This window comes from Heterocephalus glaber, unplaced genomic scaffold (assembly GCF_053883595.1).
Source record: "Heterocephalus glaber isolate CG9 unplaced genomic scaffold, H.glaber_assembly_v1.0 deba00001788, whole genome shotgun sequence".
Classification (NCBI taxonomy): domain Eukaryota; kingdom Metazoa; phylum Chordata; class Mammalia; order Rodentia; family Bathyergidae; genus Heterocephalus; species Heterocephalus glaber.
In genome coordinates this window covers 3,005,891-3,026,945 of record NW_028258471.1, presented here as the reverse complement: position 1 = coordinate 3,026,945, position 21,055 = coordinate 3,005,891, and the positions used below count along the sequence as shown (strand labels likewise).

At 37.5% G+C, this 21,055-nt stretch overlaps 1 protein-coding gene and 1 pseudogene across 13 annotated transcripts in view; one reads left to right on the top strand and one right to left on the bottom strand.

Annotated features, from left to right (window-relative positions):
• The window catches only part of Bdp1 (BDP1 general transcription factor IIIB subunit), a 112,695-nt gene that overhangs the window by 24,190 nt on the left and 67,450 nt on the right, over positions 1-21,055 (top strand). For 12 of the 13 annotated variants that reach the window (XM_021250701.2, XM_021250697.2, XM_021250699.2 and 9 more), the window contains 5 exons: positions 3,470-3,603; positions 4,937-5,031; positions 12,566-12,620; positions 16,129-16,269; positions 18,703-18,981. In XM_021250701.2, coding sequence (XP_021106360.1) covers positions 3,470-3,603; positions 4,937-5,031; positions 12,566-12,620; positions 16,129-16,269; positions 18,703-18,981 — 704 coding nt within the window. The remainder of the gene's footprint in view (positions 1-3,469; positions 3,604-4,936; positions 5,032-12,565; positions 12,621-16,128; positions 16,270-18,702; positions 18,982-21,055) is intronic. The other variant, XM_087203183.1, reaches the window with a different exon arrangement.
• On the bottom strand, positions 2,412-3,322 carry LOC147820895 (RWD domain-containing protein 1 pseudogene; annotated as a pseudogene).

The window sequence follows — 21,055 nt, the reverse complement described above, 5'->3', positions numbered from 1 at the left end:
TTGTCATTATCATTTAGACTCCACTATATATATTTGCATCATGAATGTTGTAAACAGGAAAGTAGACTAGATTTATTTATAATTTTTAGCAATTATGTGGTTTTTTTTTTTTTTTTGGTACTGGGGATCGAACTTGGGTCCTTGTGCTTGTGAAGCAAGTGGCAGAACCACTGAGCTAAATCCCTGGCCCCCACAATTATGTGTTTTGTATGAAGAGATGATACTGCTGCCCTCTCATCCATAAACCTGACACCATTGTCCATCCCCCTCACTGGGAATCAAACTCAGGACCTTGCACTTGCTAGGCATTTATGGCACCACTGAGCCTAACCCCCAACCCATAACACCATCATTTAACTGATAATTGAATCTCACTGCTGAGCTAGTCACATGCTGTTCTCTACTGAGAGTAGATTTCTAGGGTGGACTCAGTCTTGAAGTCAGTATTCAAATTTTCACATTAACTAACACCATATTTTCGTGTGCAGTGAAAACTAATGGGTGTATAATGAAACATAGGCTTAACATATTTTATGATTTTTTGTTATGATGAAGTTTAATTTACCTTCTGGTTTAATTTGTAAATTATAACATTAAATTCCTTATATTTGGCATTGTGGAATGTAGTTGTCTTTCTAATGTATATATTTTTAAAAACAAGATAAATTAATAAGTAAATAAAGAGGAATGGCCAGGCATGGTGGGACACACCTGTAATCCTAGCACTTGGGAGGCTGAGGCAGAAAGATTGGGGTGAGTTTGAGGCGAGCCTGGGCCACATAGTGAGTTCAAGGTCAGCCTAAAGTACACAGTGAGACCCTATCTCAAAAAACCAGAAAAAAATAAAAAAGGAATAGAAAGTCTTTTGTTATTGTTGTTACTGTTGTTTTTATATTGGGGATTGAATGCAGAGTCTTGCATAGCTAAGCAAGCATTCTACCAATGAGCTACAGCACCTTTTAAAACATTTTATTTTTGAGTTAGAGTCCTGCCAAATTGCCTGGGTAGGCTTCAAACTTGTGATCCTCTTGTCTTGGCTTCCCAAGAAGCTGGGACTGTAGGCCTATGCCACCATGCCCGTTTAAAGTGTTTTTTTTTTCTTGGTACCGGGGATCAAACTGAGGGTGAGGCGCCGTTGAGCTAAATCCCTGGCCCTCAAGTGTTTTGATAGTTTAACATTTTCCTGCTGGCTTGATTGGGCAGCTTGTGCCGCTGGTGGTACAAATGGATCTAATCACTTTAATGGGTTTTTTCGCTAATAAAATTAATAAACAGTTGCCCAATGAGAGGCCAGGAATTTAGCTCCATGGCACTGTGCCTGCCTTGCAAGCACAAGGTCCTGAGTTCGATCCCCGGTACCAAAAAAAAAGTTGCTCAATGAAACAGTCATGCAGGTACCACTAATGGTTCAAGCTGCCTGGCAGTGAGACATACGAATTATGGTCCTGTTGTGAATGTGTTAAATTAGTAAAAATATTTAAGCATTTAAATTTTATGATAGTGGAACATAAATGTAATACTGCTAATAATAATTTTTTTTTTTTACTGGTACTGGGGATTGAACTCAGGACCTTGCACTTACAAGGCAGGCTCGACCCCGGCACCACTGAGCTAAATCCTGAACCTTAATAATTTTTTTTTTTTTTGGTACCGGGGATCGAACTCGGGTCCTTAATAATTGTTTTTATATGTTATTTTTCATTAGTTTGTGATGATATTTTTGCTGATTTTTAAATAGTTAAAAGCATATTTAATTGCTTTGACTGCCAAAATATAAATACAATAGATTGCTGAGCACTGTGGCTCATGCCTATAATCTCAGCACTTTGGGAGGCTGAGGCTGGAGGATTGCAAGGTCAACTCCCACATGGACCACTTAGTGAGACCCTGTCTCTGAAGGAAAAAGAAAAAGTGCTGAGGTTGTAGCTTAGTGGTACAGTGGCCCTAGACTTGATTCTGGGTACCACAGGACAAGTAACCTCTTTTTTTTTTTTTACATAACATGCTTATGTCTCAGTATTCCATTGTGCCTCACATGATAATAATACTAAATATCTAGAAGTCGATGAAACAAATATTTTAAGTGGCCTGAAGATATTTTGTAAATTTTGGATTGATTTTATGGATTTTGAAAACAAGGAATTACATTTTAGGTGAAAATTAGTAGGTATGTAGAAAGTGCTCACATTTCAAATGTGCATTACTATTTTAAAAAATATACATTATACTTTTCATATGATTGCCATTGGAAATTTTAAAAATAACTATTTAAATATCATTTATTTATTTTTTAATCTTGAAGTTTTATGGTCAGTTTATTAAGTTCAATGGTGAAAGTTATCAGAAGAATATTCTCCTGAGAGTTATTTTTTCTTAGAAAAAAAAGAAAGAAAAATTAAAAGCCTCTCCGCTCAGCCACAGATGCTGTGGCTATGGAGCTCTCCAAAGATGGTGCACCAGTCCTCTGAGTCACTCCCTGGGTCAGCAGGGTTGTAGTCTGGGTCGTCCTCAACATCCTCCAGCTCCAAGTCATCCAGTTCCTGGAACAAAGACTCATCTACTTCCACATTATTTCTAGCATCCTCCAAGAACTGGATATCAGATGTGTCAAGATTATGATCGGTTTCAAACAGCTGTTTGCCACTTAATTTATTTTTTCCTGCTTGCTCTTCTTCTTTTATCCGTTTCTTTTTATTTTCCAAGAGTTCTGCATCAAACTTGGCTTTCCAGCATAAGAAATTCTCAGTTGTAACAGGGGTGCTGTGGAATAATTGCTTCTCTGCTTCTTCTGCTTCTTTTTTTTTTTTTTTTTTTGGTACCGGGGATCAAACTCGGGTCCTTGTGCTTGCTCAGCAGGCAGCGAAACCACTGAGCTAAATCCCCGGCCCTGCTTCTTTTTCTTTTAGTTTCTTTTTTTCCTCTCTTCTCTTTTTTATATGATCTACTATTTCATTTAATTTTTCTTGCACTGCTGTCACTAGAGTAAAGATCATGACCCCACCAAGATTTTCCTCAGCCTGTAATGTTAATAATTTTAAAATGTCTATGATATCATTATCTTCTAGGTTTTCCTGGGAAAATATTTCATAAAGAGGAGCTTCATCTGGGTATTTTTCACTGTATGTAAACTTGAGGGTAGTCTGGACAGTTTCATCATTTTCTCCAGCCTCAGATGTCACAGTGATGGTGAAGCTGGGTGGATTTTCTGATAATACTGTGAAGGAGTTGGGGTAGATAGACTTCAGAGCCTCCAGCTCGTTTTGCTGCTCCTCGCTGTAGTCTGTCATTGCGACCCTGGCTGCTGCCCATGGAGCACGCCGTCGCTCAGGCAGCGCGCCACAACTGAGTCCCGAGGCCCAGCCTGCTGAACCCCACGCCGCTCTCAGCTGATCACTAGTTCTCTAAATATCATTTATTGTTTGTTTCTTTTTTTTTGCTGTGGATATATTTGAAAATGTGTTTCTTTCAGTTTAACTGTGGAAGTTTTAAGGACAAAAGGCCCATGTGTTGTTGAGGAAAATGATCCTATATTTGAGTGTGGTTCTACAACTACATATTCCAGCTTTAGGAAAAACTATTACTCCAAACCATGGTCAAATAAAGGTAACTAATTTTCATTAAAAATTATGTGAGTTATTTATTTGAAATGAATCGCTTTATCTTTCTGACTTAAGGTCCTCCCTAAGCAAATAAATATAAAGTACTGTGGTTTCTTTCTAGCTAATTTTATTGGCACCCCTACCTGCCCCCACCGTGGAACTATGTCTCTTGACTTTATCTTAGAAAAGGGAATGGTGAGAGAATGGAGGGGATGATGATGAAAAAGAATTAAGATGTGGGGCCAGGGATTTAGCTCAGTGGCACAGTGCCTGCCTCGAAAGCGCAAGGTCCTAGTAAGTTCAATCCCTGGTACCAAAAACAAAACAAAACAAAAGAGAATTAAGATGTGTTATGTACTTGTACCAACTCTAAACAAATGATACTAATAAAAATAATCTTTTAAAGAAATTAGCTCTTTGGTCATTTTCTGCTGGAATCTTCCCCTCAAGTCCTACCAAGCAAAACCATTTAAATGAAAAATTAACAATAATTTCTAATGGTCATAATGTTCTAATTTAGATAGCATTGTATAAAAGTTTCTATAGATGAAATGTCAAGAAACAAAGGACACAGTAACTGCATGGCACTTCTTATTAGTGACCTTTATTTTGGTACCAGGGATCGAACTCAGGTCCTTGTGCTTGCAAGGGAGGCGGCAGAACCACTGAGCTAAATCCCCAGCCCAACCTTTTATGATAAAAAATGACATTTTGGGGGGCTGGGGACTTAGCTCAGTGGTTCCATCCCCTGCCTCGCAAGCAGAAGAACCCGAGTTCGATCCCCAGTACCAAAAAAAAAAGAAGACATTTTGGGAAAAAAGTTCAAACATGACAAAAGAATACAAAGCAAAAAGAAAGATTCTAATTTGCTGACTCCACCAATTCTGTTCTTCTGAGATGACTTTATAAGTTTTTTGTGTATTTTCTAGCTACTTTCTTTTTACATAGTACATCTTAGTTGCATGTATAATGATACAATTGCAATGACTGACAATTTTCTAGGCATTTCAAATGAGACTAGATAACAGAAAGTCTTTTTAATAAATTCTGGCTGTTTTGATTTTGAGCATGAATATTTCTTATACTATATTAAAAAAATGTTTTAAGATATTCCATGCAGTTCTTTCTAGTAAAATTAAGTACTGTGAAATTGATTGATTGATTGATTGGTACTAGGGTTCGAACTTGGGACCTTGCGCTTGCGTGGCAGGCACTGGAACCACTGAGCTAAATCCCTGGCTCCTTGAAATTTATATTTTTTACTTCATATATACTTACGTAGATTTATTTCCTCTGAAAAGATTAATTTTCAGTGATTTTAAATCTTATTTTTACAGAAACAGATATGTTCTTTCTAGCCATCAGCATGGTAGGAACTGACTTTTCTATGATTGGACAACTTTTTCCTCACAGAGCAAGGATAGAAATTAAGGTAAAGTAATCTCATCACATTTGTTGATTGAAAAGAGACCAAACGTTGTTAATATTATTTGGGGTGGGGTGGGTGGATACTGGAGATTGGAGTAGGGCCCAAGCTGGGCCTACTGATTCATTTTCCTAGCACCCCCCTCAACACCCCCCTCCCTTTTTTTGCAGTGTGGAGGACTGAATCTAGGGTCTTAGCACTGAGTTATGTCCCAGTCCCTTTTTAAAATTTTTTATTTTGAGATAGGATCTTGCCTAGTCACTAAATTGCCCAGGCTGGGCTTGAATTTGCATTCCCTCCTGCCTCAGCCTCCTAGAATACTAGCATAGTATTAGAAGCATGTGCCACCAGGCCTGGACCCTAGCTCTTTTTTTTCTTTTAAACAGAGTTTTCCTATGTAGTTCAGACTGGCCTTGAACTCACTATGTAGCCCAAGCTGGCCTCGAACTTGTGGCAGTCTCTTGCCTCAACCTCCTGAATGTTGGGATTACAGGTGTGTGCCACCATTCCTGGCTCCTAGCTCTTCCTAAAAGAAATTTGAGATAATGTCCTGCTAAATTTTCCAGGATGGCCTTGAAGTTGTGATCTTTCTGTCTTAGCCTACTGAATACTTGAGTTTGTAGGTATATACTACCCCCCTCCTTTTTTTCTAGTGTGGTAGTAGGGCACTTTAAAATTTTTATTTATTTTCTGAGTGCTTTTTAAAGTTTTTTAAATTTTGAGATAGGATCTTGTTTGCCTTGGGAGGACTCAAACTTGGGATCATCTTGCCTCAGCCTCTTCAGTGCTGGGATTACAGATGTGTGCCATGACTCCTCGCTCATTTTTTTTTAACTTTTATTTAAATCACAGTCCATGTTTTTTTTTTTACTATTATGTGCCATTGCTCTCCTGAATTTTCCTAGGATGGCATAAAGAGACTAATTCTAAGTTATCCACAACTGAGCTAGCTGTTGCTCTCCTAGACTACCTTACCTTTGGGCAGCCACTGGGAGGATTAACAGCAGTGGTGGCATTACATCTGGGATATGCCTGAGAACATGAGCTTTTCCTGTGTCTTTGCTAGGAGACTTTATACTAGTTTCCTGGGTTGGAGTACATCTGACTGCTATCACACAATGTTGCCATGCCATAGTGCATTCTCAATGCATAGTAAAATCTTTACTCAGCCGTGGTCTTCCCCTTCATTTCCTACCCCATCCTGCTTATTACGTTAGCAATAAACAATAGGGAAGACGATATTTTCTGTTTAGAACTATACTAGGCACGATTGATTGCCTGGGGACATTATGTGATGGGCATTGGACAGTATGATGAAGTAGCCTTACTTACATTTTATTTCTGCAAGATGTGAGAAACTGCCTATATTCTTTATGTTCATTTTGTAATGTTGAACTCTAATAAAAGAACAAAATGTTAAATTATTGTGAAGGCTAGAAATTGATGATCTGTAATCTGAGTAGTTAATAATAAGTTTGTCACTGGAGTATTTTTCTCAGAAGTCATTCAGACTCTTTCCTCAAAAGGTTAGTGTAAGTGTAGTTCCAGCAGATCTTTGGGAAAAATGTAGAAAAATGAAAATGGACTGTATTACATCCCGTTGATTTTTCAAATGTTGAACTAACCCTATTTTCCTGGGATCAACTTTGCTTGCTTATACTATATTCTTTTTATATGTTTCTGAATTTTGGTCTATTGTCTTGAGGATTTTTAATGTCTTTGTTCATGAGGGATATTGGTTTGTAATTTTACATTTTCTTTTAAATAAAAGTGCTGGGGATTAAGCTCATTCTTAAATATTTGTATTGCCATGGCACACCCCTAGCCTTTGTAATTATCTTTTTCTTTTTTTAAAATAGTGTTTATTTGACGAATACACTGAATATTTGACATGTACTTTGACAGTTTAAAACTACATAAACTGAAAATTTTAGGTCTACCTTACAAATCTATTTTGCATTTACGTTTATTACCTTGTATGTAACAATTATAGTTTTAACCATCAAATCTTTCATACAGTTATCTCCCTATACTTTTTACTTTTTCTGTTGGCTGCATTAAATCAGCAAAACTTTCAGAGAAGGTTCTTGGTCGATATACTTTCTTAACCCCTCGGTATCTGAGAATGACTTCCAGTTGCCTTCATATACAAATACTAACTTGGCAGAGTATGTAATTCTTGGTTCAGAATTATTTTCCCATAAAACTCTGTAGATGTTCCCTTGTCTTCTGCCGTTTAGAATTGTAAGAGGAAAATCTGAGCTCGGTGTGATTTTTGGCCATTTATAGGTAACTTGCTTTCTGCCTGGATACTTGTAAATTTTTTTTTAATCCTTTAAATTTAAAAAAGTTTCAAGGGTATTTCTAGGTGTTGCTTTCTTTTCACTAAATTTTAAAAGTACCCTGTGAGCCCTCTTCATTTGCAAACCTATTTCATTCTTCAACCCGGAAAGTTTTCCTCAGTTAGTTCCGTAATTATTGCTTCAGCTTTATTTGGTTTGTTCTTTGTTTGCACGTAGATTGTATGTCCTGGACAGCCCCTCTGCATTTCTCCTTTTTTTCTCTTTTCTCATCTTAATTTCTTTGGCCTTTTCCTCTGCATTCTGTGAGAATTTCTCATTTTCCATTTACTCCAGGAATTTTATTTTGTAACCAGTCCTCCTTATGTTCTTCCTTTAAATGGAAGGCCGCATGATCCTTCCATGTGGTCTCACATCACCTGCTCTATAATTAAGCCCATGGAGGTAATAAACTCTCCTATAAAACATTCAGTACTTTCTAGATGATTGCTGTAGACCACTACATCAGTATCGAGACTGTTTTTTCTATTGCTTAGCTCTGTTCCTTTCTTCTGAATTGTGGTCTCATGACCTTTTCTATAGCTCTTAGCATTGGGCCCCAAAATGCAGTTTTTCCAAGCACTGAAGTTGAAGAACTTGTAATTTTCTTTTAATGTCTTTGTCCTGTTTTGGTATGAAGCATTTTGATCATAGACAATGCATTGGAGTATTCCTGGTTTGGATTTTGAATTTAAGATTAGTACTGTTTCTCCTTTGATGTTGGATAGAACTCACCAGTAAAACCTTCTAGTCTGGTAATTTTCTTTGGGAGAAGAGTTTAGATTACAATTTCAATTTTAAAAATATAGATAGGGGTATTCAGGCCTTTAGCTTCAGCTAGGTGCTGGTGTCATGCACCTGTGGTACTTGCTAGTTTGTAGGCTGAAGCACAAGGATTGCTTGAGCCCAGGAGTTCAAGGCCAGCCTGAAAAATAGAGACCTCCATCTCAAAAAAGCAAAACCAGACAAATTTTCAGTTTTTTCTTGTATCAATTTTGATGCTAGGCTGTTAAATTTAATTCCATTATCATTTTATAGGATCAATAATGATAACTCTCTGATAATTTTTTTTTTGTTTTCTTTTTGGTACCAGGGATCAAACTCAGGATCTTGTGCTTGTGAGGCAGGTGCAGTGCCACTGAGCTAAATCCCTGGCCCTCTGATAATTTGTTTTGTCATTGTTTTTCCATATATATCTTGCTAAGGGTTTATTAACTTCTTTTTAAATTTTTTATTTGTTTTGGGGGCACTAAACCTCAAAATCTTTCTAATGAACCAACTTTTATTAATGTCATTGTTAGCTTTTTGTGTGTGTGGTGGTGAGGATTGAGCTCACTGAGCTACATTGCCAGCCCGTTTTATTTTTTTGAGATAGTCTAATTCCTTAGTACTTCTTCTATTTACTTTTTTTTTTTTTTTTTTGATACCGGGGATCCAATTTGCGTTCTTGCGCTTGCGAGGCAAGCAGTGCAACCACTGAGCTAAATCCCTGACCCTCTTCTATTTACTTTGTGCTTAAATCTTTTGTTTTTCTGGTTTCTTAAAATGAATATTTCTAGTATTGGTTTTAAAGCCTTCATTTTTGGGCCGAGGATTTAGCTCAGTTTTTCTGCTACCTGCCTTGCAAGCACAAGGACCCATGTTTGATCCCTGGTACCAAAAAAAAAAAAAAAAAAGTAAAGCCTTCATTTTTAAAAAAAGTAGATATTTAAAGCTATACATTTCCTTCTAAACATTCTTTTAACTGATTCCACAGATTTTGATATGTTGTTCTAGTTTCCCTTTTATCTTTTTTCTTGACCCATCAGTTACTTAGAGGTGTGTTGTTTCATTTCTAAACATTGGAAACTTACTAAATATTCTGACTTAATTCCATTTTGAATGTCAATATAATCTATAAGATTTTAATAGTTTTGAAAATTTTTGAGGCTTTTTTTTCAGTTTCTATATATTACCAACTTTTTGTTTTTGAATATCACAAACTTCAGTCAGGATACTTTAAAAAATATTATTCTGTATGCACTTACCAAATGTTGACAAAAGGACAAATATACAGTTTATTTGCATTATATCAGGTTTAACTGAACAGCCAATTAATATATATTTAAAATAATTAGGTATAGGTAACAATGAAAAAACTTTGATGCATTAATCTGAAAAGCTTCCCTCTATTGCACATGTTCATGTAACACTGCTAGTAATGACCATGAAGCACAGGCAAATGGAGATGGAGACTCTGTCTAAGAAGCAAGGATTAGATATCGTCATCGTCATTATCATCACTGCTGAGAACAATGCTGCTGCCTATGGACAGAGGCCCCTCTCCCTTTACATTCCCCAGAGTCCTCCTTTCATCAGATCTTCAGACACCGTTGGAATCCTCCTCCTCCTCAAACTCAGAGGAGTTGTCATCTTAACTTTCCACTTCCATCTTCATCTTCATCTGCATCTTGTTCATCTTTCTTTTCATCTGAGTCTTCAAACAACTTCATCCTTCATCTGTGTCATCTTCTTCCTCTTTTTCATCAGCATCTTCATGCTCTCTTCTGTCTGTATTTTCCTTATCCTCTTTCTCATCTGACTCATCATCAAAAACCTTATCACATATTTCCTCTTCATTCTTTTCATCTCTCCCTCAAAGTGTTCCATATCTAACACTCTTTTGGAGCCTTCAAATTCTGATTTGTCAATGTCATTTTCTTCTGTTTTTTTAAAAAATGTTTTCAGGAGGGCTGGGGATTTAGCTCAGTGGTTTCATCACCTGCCTCACAAGCGCAAGGTCCCAAGTTCGATTCCCAGTGCCAAAAAAAATGTTTTCAGGAAGCTACATGTCAGAGCCACTTTCATCAAAATCTTCTTTGAGGGCTGGGGATTTAGCTCAGTGGTTTCACCGCCTGCTGCGCAAAATCTTCTTTGAGACCCTTTTCTTCTAATTCTTTTTGCAGGCCGTCTTCAGACTATTTTTCAGAACAGTCTTTGTCAGATTCCTTCTCGGGGTCATACTCTTCTTCTTCTTTTTTGGGGTTGTCCTTCCCTTTGGACTCTTTGTCGGCATCATCTTTAGACTCGTTCCAAGACCGTTTTTTTCACAACCTTTTTTGAGTCTCTTCTTTTTAGATTGTTTTTTGGAGCCATTCTCTTTCAGTTCTTTTCTAGGACTGCCCTCTTCAAACTCCTTTTTTTTGGGGTTTTTTTTTTAAGACAAAGTCTCACTATGTTGCCCAGGCTGGCCTTGAACTCCCAGCAGTCCTTCTGCCCCAAACTTCCGAGTACTGGGATCACAGGTGTGTGCCACCATGCCCGGCTTCAAACACCTTTTCATGGCAGACTCCTTCAAACTGTCTTGGGGGCAGCCCTCTTCAGATTCTTTTTCAGGGCAGTCATCTTTGCTCTCTTTTTCAAACTCGCCTTTTTAAGTATCTTTTCCATAAGCATTTTCTTCAAATTCTCTTCCATCTTCTTTTTTTTCAAACTTCTTATCAGTAGGTTCTTCAAATACCATTCCAGTTTCAGCTTCTTGAGCATTTATTTTCAGTGTGCTTGGGGGCCTTCGCACTGAGCTACATCCCCAGCCCTTTGTATTTTTTATGTGGAGACATTCTCAACAACTTGCTAAATTCCCATGTTGTCTTAAGAATGGTTATAGTAGTACCATTCAAGACGCATGGAAGAGAAGGTGATGCACAACACACAGAGGATGCTTGGGCATTAGGGCTTAATTCTCATATCAGAACCTGGCTGAGAAGGGTGCTGTGTAGGCTGTGTTCCTTATCTGTCATAGAGGCCCTTCTGGTGTCTGAGGTTAATGCCCAGGTGTTAACAATACCCTCCCATTACCATGGCCCAGAACTCTCTCTTGCTGTGTTATGTCACATCTAGTATCTTCCTTCTGCTCTCGTCCTTGGAGCAGGGTTCTCTACTGCCCTTGAGCTCACATGCAACTCAGGTTTAGCCCAGGGACTCATGAGGTAGTATTCAGCCAGGCTTGGGAGGGCTCTACACAGCTCCTTTTTCTCTAGAACCAAAGTTTAAAAGATTCTCTGACTCTTCCCTTGCCTGTTCCCTCTTCCCTCCCCTCCCCTGCCCTCTACTTGGTTAATTGCATGGGAAAAGGTACATCAGGTGTGTTTTCCTTTCCTCTAGTAGTACAGTCTGTTACACTCTGACTATTGTCCAGTGCTTGCCGATAGTTGATGCCTACATTATGTTCACTGCTAAAGTTGTTTATGGTAGTTTTTAGATATATAGGACAAATCGGTAACAGTTGCAGGTGGAAATTACAAGATTTATTTTACTAACATGGAATTTGATTTACAGGGTTCCTGCTGTGAAATCAGTGACTAATATCAATCCATTCTTCAAACAAGTTTTAAGTTGTTATGAATTATATTACCAGTTAGATGCAATACGATCTAGCAGTGTTTTAGAATGGAATAATACCTTAAGCTTGTCAGCATTTCACTCAGGACATTTAATTTAGTGGATGTGGCCTGTCTGTTTTGGAGGAGGCAACTTTGTGAATTTTTGAGGAGCTATATAAAGAATAATTTTTTAAAGGTAGAAATATGATTTTCTGTGAACACTTACGTGTTACGTGGTAGTTAAAAAGAAAAACAACCAGCAGAGTTTCACATTTATTAAAGGTAAGAGAAAACAGGCTGTGTGGAGGGAGTTTGGGCCAAATAAAAGTAGGGAAGAGGGAGAAAAAAAATATGCCCTACAGTCTAGGGTGGGCTACCATGGAGAGACACTATCATGGTAATAAGTTTTATGAAGAAAAATAAAGCATGGCAACAAAAAACAGGTCACAGACAAATACTATAGTCTGCCAAAGCAAACCATTAAAAAAAAAGAAAAAGAAAAGGAAAGCATGGAAATGAACAGTGTCCATACATTAGAATATGTTCAAGCCATACCAGGTTTTAAAAATGTGTCCAAGGCTGTCACACCAGCTTTCATCCTCTTGTTTTTTTGGTACCAGGGATCGAACTCCCGTCCTTGCACTTTCGAGGCAGGTGGCGGAACCACTGAGCTAAATCCCTGGCTTCATCCTCATTTTTAAAAAGCTAAAGCTTTAAGTTAACTGTTGGCCAAGATACACCATTTAGAAGAGAATAACATGTTATTCATAAGTTTCCTTTAATATTTACTAATTAAAAAATCTTTACTTGTTTAATAAGTTTTTTGTTGTCATTTAACAGAATAAATTTAAACGTGAAGAAAAAACAAATGGGTGGAGAATAGACAAAGCATTCCGTAAGTACTAAAGACTCCTTTTACATAGTATTTTTAAAAGACTAAAAAATGACCATTCCTTTGTCTTTGATATATTTTAGATTTTTTTTTTTTTTTTTGAGATAGAGTCTTGCTGTGTAGTTCAGGCTGGCCTTGAACTCACTATGTAGCTCATGGCAGTCCTCCTGCCTGAGCTTCCCAAGTGCTGGTATCACAGATATGTACCACAACACCCAGTTAGATTTTTTTTTTTTTTGTCCTTATAATGGTATAGTAAGAATAAGACTGGAGGGCCGGGGATTTAGCTCAGTGGTTTCGCTGCCTGCTTCGCAAGTGCAAGGACCTGAGTTCGATCCCTGGTACTAAAAAAAGAAGAATAAGACTGGGAAATTTTGTTTAACAGTACAGGTTTGGTAGTTGCTACAAATTTGTTGGCAAGGAATAGTCAAAATATCCATGTAGATAGAGTTCTAAGTCCAAAAGGTTGTAGAAGGACTGATGATAATACTTCTAAGTGGTTCTTTATTCTGAAAGAACTATAGTCAAGAAATTGTTTCTAGAAGAAAGTTTTATAGGTGGTTCCTTCCAATAATCAGCCTGTCATTCAGTCGATATCACTGATCACGTACTGTGTGCTGGTCCCTGTGCTAGGTATTGAGGATATATAATGATAAACAGGGCAGAAGAGAATCCTGCCTTTAGAGCCTTAATTCTAAATGGATGGGGGAAGTTGATCAGCACGATACTTTTTTTCTTTTTTCTTTTTTTTTGTACCGGAGATTGAACTCAGGGCCTCGAGCTTGCCGGGCAGGTGCTGTGCCACTAAGCTACATCCTTGGCCCAACATGATAATTTCAAATAGTGATTGATTTCTAAGAAGGAAAAAGAGGGAGTTGGGGGCTGGTTATTTAGATTGAGTCATCTAGGAAGTTTTGTCTGAAGTGATAATATTTGAATTTAGATCTGAGTTGAAGAAATACTAGGTAGCTTCTAGTTCTAATATTTTTGTTAAAATTAACATTCTCTTTTTGTAAGTTAGTGAAAAACATCAGATCTGTAAAGAAAAACAATCACATTTACTATGTAAAGCAGTTCCTGTATTTTTGGGAAGATACACATTTTTCATGGATGTATAATTATCAACATTTCATAATAAGTGCACCCAATGTCCTTTTAACCATAAAATTAGCTAATTAAAATTAAATAAACTTTCTTAATTGAAATTAGCCATAATACTAATTTTATTGTGCTTTTTTTTTTGGTACTGGGGATCGAACTCAGGACCTTACACATGTGAGGCAGGCGGCGGAACCACTGAGCTAGCTAAATCCCCGGCCCTAATTTTATTGTGTTTGATGGGAATTGAACCTAAGGCCTTGCACATACTAGGCAAGCACTCACTTTTCGTTTTGTTTTTGAGGCAGGGTCTCCCTTTGTAGTTCAGGCTGGCCCTGAACTCACTGTGTAGCCCAGGCTGGCCTTGAACTCTTGGTGATTCTTCTGCCTCAGCCTCCCCAGTGCTGGGATTATAGGTGTGCACCACCATGCCTAGCCAAGCACTCTACTTTTGAACCACTCTTCTAGGCCCATAATACTAACTTTAGACAAAAATCTATGTATGGATACAGAACTTGTTTTTTGTAGCATGTACATTCATTGTACATAAGTAAACACTATAGTAGATAAAAGGATTCTAGGCCCCGAGTGTTTTTGGGGGTTTTTTTGTTTTTTTAAAAAGCCTAGTGTTGTTGTATTGGGTCCTTAGGGAAACCACTTTCAGGAATGGCTTCTTGAATATTTGGACCATTGTAAATGGAGAAACTCATTATGCTCAACATTATGATCAGGAAATAACTCATCTGTACATTTACAATTTTTTTTTGCTGATTTTGGTGGCTTGTAGAAAATTAAAAATAAATTCAAACCCAAAGAGTGGTTTTAGAACTTAAAATTTTACAACCCCCCCCCCCTTCTCTCTCTCTCTCTTTCTTTTTGAGACAGGGTCTCGCTATATATTTCAGGCTGGCCTTAAACTCACTATGTTGCCCAGGCTGATCTCAAACTTGTGGTGGTCCTCCTGCCTCACTCTCCCGAATGCTAGATTTATAGGCATGTGCCACCACACCTGACTTATATAGAGATTTTATTTTTTTCTTTTAACAGTGCATAGTTTATTTGAAAAAATAAAGGTGGGAGAAACTGGCTCTTCGAGCTTGGGCCAAGTAGAAGAAGAAAAAGCAAGATAAAAGTACACCTTGGAATACACACTGCTGGCTATTGTGAGGAAAGCCACAATAGCCTATAGAGATTGTTTATGGATACTTAAGAGTGCCAGCGAGCTTATTGTTCTACAGAGTTTCCAGGTTAAAGCTGGGTCCACAGAAAAACAGGACCTTCAGATTTGAGTGAATTTCTTGAGACTGTTTTTATTTTAGTATGTACCTTTTTTTCTGAGGCCTTCTTATAATCTTTCTGTACATGTATCATAGTTTAGATGTGAAGTTTAGTGAAGGATTTGATTCCTGTGATGGATTCATTTCTGGTTTGTTTACTGATTGGTTTCTGATATAATGCTGTTGATGGGTATTTGGTGGGAGTGTTTCTTGTTACCCTAAACTGATTTATAGTTTACATTTGCTTCCCACTTTACTGATATTTGGAAGAGCAATGAAATAGTTATAAGAAAGAGGGCTTATGATAGTGGATAGGTATTTTGAGGACTTCTCAGTCATTTTCACTTTTATTTTATTTTGCAGTGCTGAGGATTTAACCCAGGGCTTCAAGCCTGCTAAGCAAGTGCTCAACCAATGGGCTACACACTAGCCCTAGGCTCTACCCACTTCTTTTGGTCCTAGGGATTAGTGTTTGCTAAGCTTGTGCTGCATTTCTGAGCTATGCCTCCATCCCTCTTCACCACTTTTCTTCTTTTTTGTTTTTTTGGTACTGGGGATTGAACTTGGGACCTTTTGCTTGCAAGGCAGGCGGCGGAACCACTGAGCTAAATCCCTGGCCCCTGCCACTTTTAATAATTGATTTATATTTATACACACTTGAAAATGTAGTTTGAATTTTGGCAAAGAATATTCTTGTGTAACCACCAAGTCAAACTGTATATGGAACATTTTCAACACTTCAGAAGATCCTTTGATTTCCTTTCCAATCGTCAAATCCTGTCCTGGTTCAAGGCAAACACTGTTTTACTTTGAATCACCATAGATTCTTTTAGCATGTCGTAGATCATCATAATTCATGCGTTCATATAGTATGTACTGTTTATGTCTGGTTTCTTTTACTTGGTGGGTTCTTAAGACTTCCCCTGTTTTTGCTTGTTATCAGTGATCCCTTCACTCCTAAACTAGTTTCCTTTTATTGCTGTTTAGTGTTCTATTGTATACTTGTTTATCCATTATGCTGCTGTTAAATAAGCCCATTTGCTTTTGATGTCATGAAACTTAAAAAAACTAGAAAGTTCTTTTCTTTTTTTTTGAAAATAGAAACTTGAAGGTTCTTTTTCTTTTTTTTCAAACAGAGGAAAAACGCCCTTTTGACTTCGATTTTTTTGCTCATTTGCTCCAGAAAGTTCTTGCGGAAGAAGAGAAAAGAAAACAAAAATCGACTAAAAATCAGGGTGTAAAGAAGAAATCCTCCAAACCACAGAAAAATGTAAAAGGTATTAACTTTACAAGGAATCATGTGATTTTGCTTAGCAGTAGTACACATGCAATACTGTCCCGTGGGAATTGAGAGTCATGTGTAGCTCAGGTGGAAATCATTAGGGCCCTCAATTAGAGGGAATTGGTGTTTCTTCATTTTACCAGTTACTGGGGCCAAAACAGCAGCTCCCTTTTCAATTTTGTAATTGGAATGTCTGCTGTTTGCCATCATTCTAGTATCTGGGTATTGTAGCAGATCAAAGAACACGAGCATTTTGGTGTGTCAGGCCAAAATTATAGTAAATAATTTTGCTTATTATCATTTTCTTCTATAAAACAAGTCTGGTATAAAATTCTAGTATTTAAAAAAATGGAAATCAAATATTTTGCAGTTATGACTAGGTTGTATTGTTTGAGCACAACTTATTTCTGAAAGTTAATATTGACTGTAGAACAAGGTAGAAACTTGTTCATATGTGGATACTTCTACTTTTAGGCTTATGTTTTTTTCTTGGTTTTTTTGAGATCGAACTTGCTAGGTAGTTCAGACTGGCCTTCAGCTCAGTTAGGTAGCCCAGCTGGCCTCAAACTCCTGCTTCAGCCTCCTGAGTGTTGGGATTGTAGGTGTATGCCATTACGCCTGGCTATTTTTTCAACTGTTTGAACTCTGAACTGAGGCCAGTGTTCAGCTATCATCACATAATTTAAAGAATCTTAGAACTACAGGGAACCTGATGTGTTCATATCTGTTTGCTTTCCATTTGTTTCTGTCACTGGGCAATGGTCCCAGAGATCCTAAGTCACTTTTTCCTAAGGTCTTACAGTGTTAGTAGTGGCAGAGGCAGGACTCAGACTTGGGACTGAGAACATGTGCTGAAAGTCCCTAAGACAACTACCATGTTTGGTTATTCACCAGGAGGGCTCAAAGGGATTAGCATCCTCTGCTTGGCACATAGCAAAATTCCACAGTCCCCAAAGGAAGACAGTTCAGCATGAACCACGTTGTGCAAACAGCCCCGACGCAGTGAGCAGTCCTTAGCAACTGGAACAGTGGACACCTTTCCCAAGACCATGTTCCTAGATGTGGCCCAAAGAGCAGCATCCAGGGCAGACTTTCAAAAGATAGCAGTCAGGCCTGTTGTATTATCTTTTCTGCACAAATCCAGACTAGAATTTCTTTAATTTCTAAGAGGATGGTGCTTGTATCTTTTTTTTTTTTGGTAATGGGGATCAAACTTGGGACCTTCTGCTTTGAGAGGCAGGTGGCGGAACCACTGAGCTAAATCCCAGGCCCCTGTCTCTCTTTAAAAGTAGCATTGATAACTGCAGTTGTTTCATCTTTCAGTCAGTGTTTTCTTTTTAATATACTACACATAGCCTTAGGAGGTTAAAATAGATATACTAGTTCTTGTCATTATCACATTACAGGTAGTGGCATGAATAATTCACTATAATCTTCTTTAGTGTAAGAACATTAAAGACATTATAACTCAGAATTTAGAAATTTCTGGCTAGTATTCTGGCAAGAAATCAAATGGTTTCTCAACTTTAAAATAATTCTATTTTGACTTGTTTTGGACATAGGTAAACAATATTAAATTGTATTATCTTTTGAGATTGGATGTATTTAGAAATGTCTAATCAATCATGGTTGTGAAGTTAAGGTTCCTTTTTGCTTTGGATGTTCTCTTAAGTCTGTTTTGTGCAACTCTGAAGAATGCCTGAGATTACATAATTTATAGAGAAATTTATTTTTCACAGTTCTAGAGGCAGGGGAGTCCAAGATCAAGGCCCCTGTCATCTGTTGAGGGCTTTCTTCCATCATCGTATGGTGAAAGGGCAAAGAGAGATAACTTTAATAGGCAGGGAAGTAAAAAGTGTATAAAAATATTTACTTAAAAGGTTGTTCATTAGAACACAAAGCAAATTTTTTAGATTTGAGGATAATTGTTACCAAACTCTTCTGTGCCTGTTTGTGTTTTAGAGTATGTGCAATTGTTACTGTGTAATAAAAACGGGGTTACATGTATCTAGATAGATCTGTATGTATCTGTATAGATATATCTACCACTGGATATTTTTAGACATGTTTTGAAATCTTTTTTTTCTTTTTTTTCATGTTTTGAAATCTTATTACTGCATATCTCATTCTTGTTAGTGCCTAGATGTTTTGTTTTGTTTTTTTCCATTCTTTTGATGGTACTGGTGATTGAACCTAGGACTTTGCCCATGGTTATAAGCTCATGCTCTACCACCACTGATCTTCCTCCTAGGCCTTACCTACAAAGATTTTTATAGCATGCATGTAATCATTCCCTATTTTAGATTGTCTTCAATTTTTTGCTCATACAAATAATTTTTATAGAGTGTACCTTTGAGTATTTTTCTTTACCTTTAAGAATTTTTCTATAGGTTGTTCATATATTTATAACTATTTCTCTTCTTTTTAGTGAAAAAAGTTACGAGTGAAGTTGTGGATGATGATCCAGATGAATGTGTGAGTGCTAAAATTTCAGACATAGAAGGATCTCAAAGGGATGCTCAGACAGTCACAGAAGAGGATTCTCTGACTTCATCAGGGCAGGATGCAGAAGTTGTATTAGAACAAGACCAAAATCAAAAAAGAAGAAGAAAGAAGAACCAAGATGGAGCAAATGAACAGGAAGTACAAAGTCTTTCAGGAAATGCTGCTGTTCCATTAGGTTTTTCTGAAGCAGAAAAGGATAAGAGTAAGTTTCTTACACATTGTAATAGCTTCCATTTTACTAAGACACAAATAGCAGTATGGTGTCTGGGGAATGTGTTCGTTGTAGATACCAGCAATTAATACTTATTAATTAGTTCTGTACCCATAGTACTATATTAAATCCTTTTATTTTGAGTTAAAGAAAAAAGTTTATGGGAAAAACATTAAAACCAGGCATGGTGGGACATGCCTGTAATCCCAGCACTCTAGAAGACTGAGGCAGGAGGATTGCAAGTTCCAGCCCAATCTGGGTAATTTAATAACTTAGTGAGACCTTGACTCAAAATTTTAAAAAAGTTCTAGGGATTTAGTTTAGTAAAAAGGCCTTGAATTCAATCCCCTAGTAAGACCAAAAAAAAAAAAAAAAATTTTAAGCAAGGAGATTTTTTTCTAAAGTATGTTTCTGTGATGTTCTACATCCTTCCCATTAACAGTGATTGGTAATCACATAAATATAGTTAAATGTATGCTGCACATGTTAGTAAATCACAGGTTTTCATGGTCTGCCTTTATAAAGCTATAGTGTGTTGCTTAGTATCTTTCTGTAAAAGAACTAGTGGAGTATTCTTTCCATTTTTCTTTTTTACTTTTTTTTTGTGGTACTGAAGATTGAACCCCAGCCCCCCTCCCTTTTTTTTTTTGGTACTGGGAATCGAACTCTGGACCTTTTGCTTTCAAGGCAGGCACTGGAACCACTGAGCTAAATCCCCAGCCCTGAACCCCAGCTCTTTATATGTTCTTATTGAACCCCAGCTACATCCCTAGCCCTTTCTCTGTTTTCTATTTTGAGATAGGATCTTGCTAAGTCACTTAGTTGCCAAGGCTAGGCTTGAACTTGAATCCTCCTGCTTCAGCTTCCCAGAGAGCTGGGCTTACAGGCATGCACCAACACACTTGGTTTCTTTTTCAGTCTTAGAATGCAAATACATATATTTATTCTTAGGAGTTGCTAGGAGATGAAGGCTAACATTTAGCAGGGTCTTGTTCCTTAGTCCTCTTCCTTAAAAGTTCATGTATATGAAAGCAGCTAATCAGGCTGGGGTGTAGTTCAAGGTTAGAGTGCTTTCTTAGCATGGACAAGGCCCTTAGATTCAGTCCCTAGCACCCAAAGAGAAAAGAGAAAAAAAACAGATAATCAAATAAAAAGGAAGAAATGGTAGTAACAGAATAGAAAAGCTTTCCTATAGAACTTCATTTTCATATAATTCACCTTCACCAATCTGATTTTTTTGGGTGGGGTACTGGGGATCGAACTCAGGACCTTGCACTTGCAAGGCAGGCACCAGAACCACTGAGCTAAATCCCCGGCCACCAATCTGATTTTAATAAATGTCCTGGTAGTTAAAGTAGTATGGCTTGGGCTAGGGATTTAGCTCAGCGGTTTCGCTGCCTGCTGCGCAAGCACAAGGACCCGAGTTCGATCTCTGGCACCAAAAAACAAAACAAAACAAAAAAATAAAGTAGTATGGCTTTTTTGTTTATTTATTTGTGCAGTACTGAGGATTGAACCTAGGGCCTTCTCACTGAGCTACATCCCCTATGCACATCCCCTACCTCCTTGAGTGACTGCTTGAATTTGTGAACTTCCTCCCTCAACCTCTCAGAATGCTGGGATTATAACTTCTACCACCATGCCCAGCTAAAATAGTATGATTTATAAACATAATTTTTCCCCCCCAGTACCAGGGATTGAACTCAGGACCTGACACTTGCCACGCAGGTGCGCTACCACTGAGCTAAGTCCCCTAAACATCATAATTTTATGCTCTTGTGGCTTGTTTGTATAGGAGATACTATACATAAGGCAGAGTGGTTTGATTCAGAAATCAGAGTTTAGAGATCAAATAGATTTTGTCTTTATTTCTAAATAGGACATTGGGCAAGTCACTCTAGGTCTGTGAACTCAGATTGCTTTTCTCCATGATGGGATTAATATTAATATCTTTGGGATTGAGTATTAAATGAGATAATGCATCTATTCCGCAAGATATTTTCTAAGATTTAAAAGTTTTACCATTTAGTATTCAGTAAATAATAGCTGTTAGCATATTGTTAAT